An 11,490-nucleotide genomic window follows, 5' to 3' on the forward strand; every position below is an offset into this window, starting at 1 on the left:
GGGTGCGCAGGACCGAAGTGTTGTAAAAGGCCCTACACCACGCTGACCAACAAAGTTTAGTAGTGAGAAGAAAGATCTGTGTTTTTCTCTGCTAAAAATGATTTCTGTGATTCATTTTGTAGTGACGGTGGACACTGGAGCCTAAATGTCCGACAGAAACAGGACAGAAGAGCAGAAAAAAGCTAAACAGTAGAGGGATAGCGCACAAACTGAAGGATAAAACGGGAGCTTGAGACTTAAACACAAGCTAAAGGCTAAAACATGGGCTAAAGGCCAAAATAAGAGCCGAAGGCTAAAACACAGGCAAAGGGCTAAAACACATGCTAAAGGCTGAAACACAAGCTAAAGGCTAAAACATGGGCTAAAGGCCAAAATGAGGGCTAATGGATATAACAGGAGTTTGACACTTAAAACACAAGCTAAAGGCTAAAACATGGGCTAAAGACTAAAATACAAGCTTAAGGAAAAAACTCAAGCTAAAGTAAAAAATACAGGATAAAGGCCAAAATGAGGGCTCAAGGCTAAAACACAGGCTAGAGACTTAAACACAAGCTAAAGGCTGAAACACAAGCTAAAGGCTAAAATATGGGCTTAAGGCCAAAATGTGGGCTAATGGATATAGCAGGAGCTTGAGACTTAAAACACAAGCTAAAGGCTAAAAAAATTGGGTTAAGCTGTTTGTAATAATGTTCATTCCAACCCACGTACAGTAGTTATTTTGCAGTGGTCTGTTCAAATTCAAGAGTCTATGAATAACATGAAGAGTTAGGTTATGTCAGCTCTGCTTGGTGAGGCTGGAGATGGTAGATGAGCTCTGGTAGTATATAAACAGGATTCACTAATGTTGTACGTTACAAACACGTCTCAGAGCACCAGGCTTAGACTAGAGCCCAATGTAGCCAGCTACTAAACTACGGTACAAACTGACAAAGTTTGCTTGTTGTCACATTTCAAACCATAGCTTTACATAACTGTTGAGAAATACCTCCACTCATCAAATTGTATCTGTTAAAAAACTAACTGTCTTACACAAAGAAAAGTGTTGTTGGAAAGACAATCAGATCTTCATGCATTTTCTTTAAAACAAACACACATTTGCCAGAGTCACATACTCAGAACAGGAGGTACAAGTGCTCATGGGAAGCAGTCTTTATCCCAGAACAACACTAGCTTTTCCAATAGTCCTTACAGCACCTGAAAGGGTGCATTGAAGATGACTCATTAATTAGTGTAGTATCATAACAGGATATCACAATCGGTCGTGTCAAATGCAGCTCTGTAAAACAGAGAGACATCCTCTGTCTAATAGCAATGTTTCTGTAAGACGTCTTTCTTCAAAATTGTCAGGATGTAACAGCTGCACATTCATTTAAATGTATTTATTCATGATTTATGTCAGAAGAGGAAGTTTTGATTTTGTCTTGACTACAGGTTTGACACAAGAACTTTCTGGTTTGGGAAATGTCAAAGGATTTATACATCAATACGGATCACTAAGTAAAGATTATTCATCCTTCACCCACCTTTTTCTCCAACTGCCTAAAATGAAATTACACTTCATCATTTTAACTGTGGATTAACAAAACACAAAAAAACACAAGTGAATATTTTGTCACTTATACTGTATATTGACACAAACATCTCAACACAGCAGAACAGTGTGAGGAAAATAACACATTTTTATAACAAAAGATCCATTTTTATAATAAATAAGAACATGGGGTGTTTGATTGAATCAAACACATTTCACACACATTTCATTTCAGGAACATTGCATGTTTACATTTTTACAAAAATAGACTCAGAGACATTAAAGTCCTTGTTAAAGTAAAAAAAAAAAAAAACTTCAATAAGCCAACCATTTTTAAACCTCCACTTTAGTGTATATGTTATCAGATACGTCAGGGACTCATTACTGTAATTAGTTGTCACGTTTTCAGAGTGCTACTCCACCTTCTAATTGTCAGAGTAAGCCGAAACCAACTATCAATTATGTGCAGTGACCCAAAGTTTACATTATAATAATTATATTAAAAAAATGCCATGTTCAGCATTTGGTCATACAACAAGAAGTTACCTTTACTGCAAGTGCATTTTGTTTAAGTCTCTTTCTTGCAAGCCAAAAACTAATCTTTTTAAGAATAAAATTAGCGAACAAAGGCAGAACTCTGCTTTGATTTCTTTCAGAGGGGCCACCAAAATCACCACCACATTAATACTCTTCACAGCCCCTGTTTTAGAACAAAATGCTTGATCCAGAGTATTTACTCAGCCCACGAGGAATCTCACAATTTACACTGACACAGTGAGTCATGACAAAATCATTTGAACAGTCGCATAGGATTGCAGGTCATATTATGCCATTAATGATCATTCTGGTTTTCATTAACTCCCATATAAATCTCCAAAAGTAAAATAAATTATTGGAATGTTTTTTTCCCCAACACTGCAAAAACTGGTCAGTAACAACTGACTGAAATTGAATGTTAAGATAAAAAAATGTATCTGTATTTGTAACCATATCTTTAAAGCACAGTACAATATTATCTAAAGGATATATTAACAATTGAATTTTTAAATTGTTGTTTGAAAATAATAATCATCATTTAAAAAAAAAAATCCCACTTGTAAAAGGAATGTCAAACAATACATGGACTCAGCTTCAAATATTGGCTGTAAAACCGAAAAGTTTAATCCTTAGAAACTGCAGGGCTGATTCCGTTAACATGTTAACTGTAACGCAAAGGTTAAAAAAATAATAATAATTAAAAAAAAGTGTAAAAAAATGATAACGATAATTTGAATCCATATAATTCTATGCCTCTTTTTGTTAAATCAGACACACGTTGCTGCTTTTGCCACTGCTGCGACAGAAAGTGACATCGCTCTGCTTTTAACATTTAACTTTGAGAAACTCCAAAAACAGCTCATTGGTTGAGTCAAAAATATGCACTTTGTGGCAAACAGAATTTAGAAAATACCACCGAAGTACTTAAGGTTTGAGCCCCCACGTGAGAGCTAAACATACAGGTGCAGCTAATGAGACGTCAGTAGACAACTTCTTCACAAAAGCAGACAGTCCACAATGTAGGGGAGAGAATCTCCCTCAGAGCTGTGGCTCCGATCTCAGGAATGTCCTTGAATGGCATATTGAGATCAGCTATGCTTTACCATCATAGGAATAATTGTTACAGGATCTGTTTGAAACAGAGACACTAACCAGGCTGTACTCCTAAAAAGTGCAAATGCTGTCTCACTGGCCAAGAAATTCCTGGACATCAGTGAGTAACTCAAATGATTACAGACTGCTAACCATGGTGACACTTATTGGACATTTTGTACATGCACTACTGCACAATTTTTTAGGTGTAACAGTGTTCTGCTAATAAAAATACTCTAATAAATAAAAACTGTATTTGACAGAAAAAACACTTGGAGCTTTCTCTTTATTTAAATCATGGTTTCGGTTCACACGTGTAGCAGTGCAGCATTTATTTGAATAAAAAAATCTATAAGTCAAGCTCATAAAGTACATTTCATTGCATCTCTTTGATCCCCAAATCAAAGCACTGAAAAAAAAATACTTTACATTGTTCAAATGGACTTTTAAAAAGTTTGTAAGTGCAAAATAATTGGGATTTTAAAAATGCAACTAATCGCGATTAATTATTTTAAGCGATTAATCACAAATTTGAAACTGAATCATTTGACAATAGAAAGTACCGGTAAGTCTTAGATTTTCATGGATTAGTTAGGGCACATAATTTATTAAATTCATGCTTTTGTGTCTTTGCTTGCAGATCTAGAGCTGAGTGTCCCAATTCTCATGATACGCGACACCCCAAAAAACAACCAAAACAGTGTGTTAGCTAAATCAAATACAATGATGTAGCTTTGTCTCGATCAAATGTGGTTTAAAAGGTTTTCACTTTCCAGCAGCAACAAAGAGAAAAGTACTTTTAAAAAGTCACCATATTTAGCTACCAGCTCTGACTTTTAAGTTCCAGACTTGTGAAGAGATTACAGAAATCTGATTACAAGGTGTAGTGCTGCTCCAGCTATGAATGCCATGTTCAGATGATTTAGAGAAACTATACGTCAGCAGTTTTCCTGAAAACACTCATTTTGTTTTTGTAAAGAAATTTATCTTATCACATATGTTATAAGCAACCTGTGAAGTAACCCACGAGCAGTCTTTGTGTAGTTCTCCTTAAACAGCACGTCAAAAATCTGCTTCAAAGTGAAAAAAAAAATTCATTTCAAGTTTCATTTGTTGAAACCCTGTTTGTGCTTTTGAAATCCACTTTGATCATCAATGTTTGCCGCAGTTCATCCACTAAGATAACATCCAAAATAGAGAGTGCTGTCAATTGTTTTGACAGTATTCAACTGTACAAAACCTGGTCTTATAAACCACTCCTTAAATTATAACACCAGTCATATCAATGTGTCTTTAGATCAAGCATGTTAGAATGTCAAACTCTGGTTCTTGAAAGTTTTTGAAATTTGAATCCGACACCATCCCTGTTTCAGACTTCATCACCAAAATTCAAATCATCAAATCTGAATTTTGCCCATATTGAAGATTTTTCGGTCCTTCTTTCCTCTTAGCTCCATCCCGTCCAACTGGATGATTGACAGGGGTTTACTGGGCTGAGTAAATCCTGTTAAATATCCATCTGTCCCGTTAAGGCGTTGCAGGCACCTTCCTCTTCTCTGCTCGCTCTGACTGAGTGCGAGTGAAACACCAAAATCTAAAAGTGACAACTCTTCCTCTCAGGTGATTCTCAAGCTGTCATCCTCCTGATGCCCCGCCTCTTCAGCAGCTGGAGTCCTCACTGCCTGCGCCTCCACCCCCTGCTCCAGACTTGGTGGTGGTGTTTGACCCGACAGCAATCTGGCAGCCATTGGTGACATGACTCATGACCTTCTGTTTGAGCTGAGCGACCTGCTCGCGCAGCATGGCTGCAGTTGAGGCCAGGTCCGAGTTCTGATTCTTCAGGACCTTCACCTTCTCCTCCAGACGAGAGATCCGCTCCAGCTTCCGCTTGCGGCACTTAGATGCTGCAATTCGGTTGCGGAGCTTCTTGCGTTCTGCTTTGATTCGTTCCTGAGTCTCCAGGTCAATTGGGGAGAGGGATGGCGGGGATGTTGGGTCCCCTGGTGGATGAGGGACCTCAGGGACGGTCTGAGGGGCATCCAGGCCTCTCGTGTGAGCCTGGGGGGCTCCACCACTGCTGTGGCCTGAGCCACTGCTGTAACCCATTTGTGCCCCAGAGTACCCCATCTGGCTGGGATTGTAGCTGCCCAGGTTGGTGTAGACCGGCATGTCTCCACTCGACATCAGGTTCCTTTGATAGGAGGCCTGCAGGGAGACACTGGAGGATGGGGGTGGGGACATGGGGCTGCCTCCAACTAGCTGGTTCTGCTTGTGAAGGTCAGCGAGTGCCTTGACGAAACCATCTGCGAATCCTTCTTGCTCATTGGTGGCCTGGTTTCGATATAAGAATGGGTTGGTGCCATTGGGTACAGGGCTGGTGGTAACAAGTCCTTGGTTGGACTGGATGATCAGGTGCTCCAGGTCAGGCGATGACAGTTTCAGCAAATTCATGTCTGCTGAGGATGCTGCTGATGCCATCAGGGAGCTGTTTCCGCCAAGCCCTAGGCCACCAGGGTTTCCACCTCTCCCTCCTGCACCACCACCACCGGAGAAGTGATGACCACCCCCCATCAACATGGCCTTCTTGCTCATAAGCATCTTGTTTCCTGGGTAACGCTCGTACTCTGCCACATGGTTGAAGCTGGGGGCAGCGGGGGAGTCATCGTGGTAGAAAGGAGTCTCCATCTTGGCCGTCATTGACAATGCAGTGTCTCAGTCTTCATAATCAGATTAACCTGGATATCAGAGAGGATAAAAACCTTCCACTGACGTTGGCGACTGGAGGATGAAGGAAGAGAGAAGATGTAGAAGAGGAGTGCCTGTAGGGAAGGCAAACAAAGCTGTGAGTTGAAGAGGAGGACAAAGAGGAATTAAAGATTACTAATGTGTAAACTTGGAGGTGGTGCTGACACTACTGATACTACTGCTCTGAATGCGTGTCTGTATTTCTGTATATGATATTTATGTGTTATCAGTGGGAGGTGAGACTGATTACACACGTCTAAGAGGATTATAGAGCTTCAGTGAAATACTTTGCTGTTATCTAAGAACGTTTCTTGGACTGTGTGGTTGAAAGCTTGAAAAAATTCATTATTTAACAGTTATCCTGTTGGGTTTTACTCTGAGTACTAATTTTCTAAAACTTTTCAGCATCACAGTTTTGTTTTAAAGACTCTTTTGCAAAAGGCAGGGTACACCTGAGAAAAGGGCAACACAATCAAAGATTTATAAAGCTATATGACCATCAACAACAGCATCATCACCACATTTTGACACATTTTGGAGTCCTTACACTAACATAAAATAAGCCGTATAATCCATTGTAAAATGTTAGCTAACGTTAGCCAGCTGACTAAATCATCAAAAGATTGCAAACTCAATTCACACATGTACGTGATCTTAATTCTAAGCATTTTATATTTCCTAATATTCTTAAGTATTTAAGTATTTTCAGAAGGAAGTGATAGAATCAATGAAAAGTCAGATCAACAGGGGTATTGATATCAGTAAATTCCAATCAATACCCATAAATAACATTTGAGTCTTTTTTTTTTTGTTGTTTTCCTAAAGTTCGTGCCAAAAATCGTGCCAAAAATCGTGCCAGAGAATCGTGATCTCAGTTCTAAGCAGAAAAATCGTGTTTCACATTTTTGACAGAATCGTGCTGCCCTTTTACAGACTTATGATTCAGCACATGAACGAGACGAGCCTCCACTGCTCTGTCAAGCAGTGTCATGTGATGGCCAAGAAACTCTGACAGCAATATGAGCAGGAACGAGACCAGCTCAGCCTGATGGAGGTTTGAGTGATGAGAGGGACAAAACCCACTGGTTCAACAAGCTGGACAAAGTTCTCTGAACTCAGCCAGATGTCCTGCCCATTATTTACCACTATCCAGACTGAGATGAAAAGAGAGAATAGAAATAAAGGAAATGACTCCTGTGCTGAAATGAAATCTCCAAACTACAATGATGTGAAAGCAGAATCACCAGGCTAGAAAAAAACAGCAGTTTTCCTACAGAGCAGTTGCTGACTTAATCAGTATATTTTTTTTTATCTTGGTGTGTTTGGTATCGAATGACTGTGTTGGATCTGAACATATTATTAAGTAAACCAAAGTCTCACAATAACACAAACAAATTGCTGACTGAGTCAGTGATAGATTAGCAGCTCAAGTGTTCAGTGATGTAAAATTACTGTTTTCGTTAATGGAGTCGACTTGCTTGGAATAGAACGCCTGTAAATCTGTTTTTGAGCTTTTTCTTTTTTGGATAAACAACTGCTTCTCAATAGAGACCCTCTCTACAACTCTGTCAGAAACTCAGAACAACAGCCTGAACCTTCCAGGAGCACAAGGGCACTTTTAGTGGATAGTGGATGTGCAGTGTTTGCCTTAGAGGATTATACTGCAGCCATTTCAGCTCATTTCACAGCTGCTTTGCTGGTGGATGCAAAGAACTGGAGCAATTCAAAGCATCACTCTGGGTTATTTATGTATATAGACGTTTATATTTTTGAAATCTTAGATCCTTTACCATGATTTTGGATGTTTCAAATCAACAAATTATCCAGTCAATTCAATGGAAATTTTAATACCCAACGGACTATTCTAAGGGTAAGAAAACAGTCAAAACTGGACCCAGTGTAAAAAATGTCAAATAGGTTTGCCCAGAGAGGTTACCACTGGCAGAGCTTGCACCACCAGCTTTCTGTTTTGGATGAGTTGGATCATAAACAGCCTTCATACAACTGACCAGCATGTCATCAAGAGCTCCTTTTTTTAAAAAACCCTCTTGACACACATAATATCAACAGTTTGTTAATAAGCCAACAGCTTCTTTCTGTCTCAGATTTTTTCTTTGTATGTAATTTTAAGGCAATACATTGTTCTGTTTTAAGGCACTTGTTACTATATGCATCATTCAGCCACAGATGTTCTGACCACCATTGTTATCAAAAATTGCAACAAACAGTGTATTTTTTAATTACAGTCTAAGAAAGACACAGGCTGCTGAAGCAAAGATCAACAGACTACAAAATAAATAAATAAATCGTTAAGAGAAGGCAGCTTTTCTACAAAAACATCTGGACATAAACAGAGAACAGAAAGATCCTTAAGTGTTCAGTCTCAGACCAGGGGGCGGTGAGGACTATGAGACATAGGAGATAAGATCAAAATCTCACTGTGGCAAAGAGTAATGATGGAAAACAAAGCAGCAGAGACCTATACTCTAACGGCAGTTTATACTTTTATATTAGTGATGTGTGCACAAGCATCTCTCCTGTTGTTTAAAAAACAATGCACTGAAACCTCACGTTTTTAATTCATCCTATTACAAATCACTATTCCAGGTTTGTAATAGCTGCAAGATATAAGCATCACCATCCCTCCTGCCCTCCTGTCTTGCTTTTCAGGAAAAAGTCTGGGTGAGGTTGTGCTGTTTACACACATGCAGACCATCCTGAAAGTTTCAGGAAGTTTATGTAGTTTTAATGAATAAGTCAATAAGGTTATAACATGCTGAAATTTAGGACAACATCACAGCTGGGAGGATAATACTGCGCACGTTCAAGAGTTACACAATTCTGGTAAAAACAACCATAAACAGATTATTATAGTTTGTTAACAAAACGTGAATGAGACTGGACTACACCCAACTCCAAGCAGCACAAACACTCTTACACTGTTGCTGTGTTGTGTGTACATGACACCACAGACCAGCTGCTTTATATTTTGTGCAATCTTTACACTTGTCAACTTTTGACTGTTGTTTAGGTGGTCTGTGTGATTCTGTTCAAGCTTGATCAAACTGAAGACTGTCTGTTGTAACATTTTCTAAAACCTGCGTTCCTACGTTTACTTTGATAACACTTATGGTGGGCAGCACCCAAATCTTATTAGCCTTTTCTTTAAACTCAAAATGAAAATCTATGATGAATTAGTATTATAAGTAATGGAAAACTGCAAACTTCTGCACAGTCTTGCAGTACAATTAACAGTGTTTTGGCAGCATAATCTTGATAAGAAATCTAGATGTGTCATATGTTTGCTTGCAGGTTTTAACAGTTTTATTACATATGAAATAAATGTGAATAATATTCATATAATAAAGTAATAATAAAATAAACTGAAATACATTTTTATGCCAAGAAGGCTATCAGCAGTCTGCTCCAACACAATTTGCATTTTAATGGATGGTTTAAGGTTTTGGGATCAAACACAGGATAGCCAATCAGATTTCACCAGGGGGGGCTGTGCCACCCATGACCACAATTGTTGACACGTCCCTGCTCCAGTCTGAGGCAGAGTTATGCACCCAGTTTAAAATCCCAGTGAAACTGGATTCCATGTCAGCACTCATAGAATACCTCCTATCCAGTCAGATCACCTTGTTGGAGCTAACACTGCAAACACCAATGCTGTAAATCTTTATGTCAACTCCACATCTATACCCAGATCTCCTCCTGTACTGTCGCTCCTGTTTGCTTGCCATAAAGCATCGATGTAGCGGTCAGACAGATTTCTGAAGCATCAGATCATCTTTTACTTAGCTGAAAATTGAAACTCCATTTAATTCTCTATATTTGCATGTATTCATAACAACAGCTCCAACACAGGTAAATATTGCAAATACTGATAGATGTTTAAGGCAGCAAAAAAATACAAGCTAGTTGGACTTGCACTCAGGAAACCAGCAAAGTATATTAACATGGTGAAGGGACCAAAGACATTAGATGAATTCATTATAAAAGTTTTTTATGAACTTGCAGGGTGCGTAAAATGTGTAGATATCATAGAGCCGTTAGAGTAAATCTTTTGTCAAAAACTGGTGAGTAGGAAACAATCAAGGGAAAATTCTTGCAGCAAATTACGGCACATTTCATATTTAAAACTGGAAACTGATAATGTATTTCACTTTGAGGTAAATATAATCCCCTCCTTTGTGGCTGCCTTTAAAATTGCATTAAGAAAGAGAATTTGGGTGACTAAAACAGTTCAGATCTTTTCCTAAAACCAAACATTGTCTCTAGTTTAAAGAGCTAAAAACATCTCAGCTATATTGTAGAGTAACAGTCTGATACAATGTCCACATTAAGGGGATGTGTAATCAAGGTTAAACTTTGTGTTATTTTGCTAAAGCAACCAGAGGATAAGCTTCAAACTTTTTAATTAAAAAGTGCTAAAATAAAAAAATAAACATATTTTTGTAATTTGGGATCATGATGCACATGCAGTAAAGCAAAGTATTGACGTTTTTCCAGTGATCACAGGCTGCAGTGAGTCAGTACATCTGCTCTGTTAGCATCAGTGAACTCTTCTATAACAGGACCTTACCACACATTCCAAGAAATTAACATTTCAATTTTTTTTTTCACATTGACAACATTTATTTAGTCTATAATTCACAGTATAAACATGCCGTTATGGCCATGTAACCCAACACTAACTTACTTTTCAGTGCTCTCTGGTGGACAAACTTTGCAACTGTTTCTTTAGTAGCTCACCCTTTATATTCTGATTGAACCAATACAATCATGTGCAACAAGCTAATACTAGTGAACGTGTTGCCTGGTTTGGGAACACTTCACTTGATTGTTTCCGTTTTCTTATGTATGTTTTTACAACACTGCAGACAAAACCACTTAGTTTTCGTAAATTTAAAGACAGTTTGCTGATACGTTTTAGAGAAAACTAATAAACAAAAACGACTAATTGTAAAATTCAACAGCTTGCCAATTGTTAAGAATGGTTCTACCTCAGGTAGAAAATATATCTAATTACCAATAAACGATTAAATATTATACACATAGAATATGTGTAAATAAATAGGTGAAATATTCAATATTCCTGTTTTGTTTCTGACGTGAGGTAAAGACAGTGACAGTGTTTACCTATTTTGGCTGTTACAGTTAAACGGTGGGGACTAAATTAAGTCTTTTTGATAATTATCTCGCTGTACAGATCTACGTTAAACTTCCCGGCACCGGTACCGCCGTTAACTTCACACCGGGAGAGATGAGCGCGAGGCAGCTGGATATGATGGATGCACGCGACATAATCTCGCGTATTTACTTACTACAAGTGGCATTTTTCCTCGCGTGTGAGAGTGATGTTACAGAAAAACAACGCGGTTAGATGGTGATATGTTTGATATAAATTGTTTTTGATATTAAAGGTTAATACTCACAAAGAATAAGAAGAAGCGGAGAGCTGCTGAACGATCCGAGAACAGAGAGTGAGTCAGAGAGAGAGAGAGTCAGACTGAACACACACAGCGCACACACTCACACTCGCACACAGCACACACACTTCATCATAAAGTGACTCA

The 11,490-nt window shown here is 38.5% G+C and overlaps 1 protein-coding gene across 2 annotated transcripts; it reads right to left on the reverse strand.

The window, feature by feature from the left end:
- Nucleotides 1-1,346: 1,346 nt before the first annotated feature.
- Nucleotides 1,347-11,470, reverse strand: june (JunE proto-oncogene, AP-1 transcription factor subunit). 2 transcript variants are annotated; one of them, XM_074691212.1, is made up of 2 exons: nucleotides 11,350-11,470; nucleotides 1,347-5,979 (listed from the first exon to the last, which is right to left on the reverse strand). In XM_074691212.1, exon 2 carries the CDS (start codon nucleotides 5,855-5,857, stop codon nucleotides 4,820-4,822), a length of 1,038 nt encoding a protein of 345 aa, XP_074547313.1. In that variant the 5' UTR covers nucleotides 5,858-5,979; nucleotides 11,350-11,470; the 3' UTR covers nucleotides 1,347-4,819. The 2 variants fall into 2 exon arrangements, with proteins under 2 accessions (XP_074547313.1, XP_074547314.1); XM_074691213.1 differs by having other exon boundaries at nucleotides 1,347-5,938; nucleotides 11,350-11,399.
- Between the last annotated feature and the right edge of the window lie 20 nt (nucleotides 11,471-11,490).

This window comes from Halichoeres trimaculatus, unplaced genomic scaffold (genome assembly GCF_033239565.1).
Source record: "Halichoeres trimaculatus isolate MK-OKI-2021-1 unplaced genomic scaffold, fHalTri1.1 fHalTri1_scaffold_16, whole genome shotgun sequence".
Lineage (NCBI taxonomy): Eukaryota > Metazoa > Chordata > Actinopteri > Labriformes > Labridae > Halichoeres > Halichoeres trimaculatus.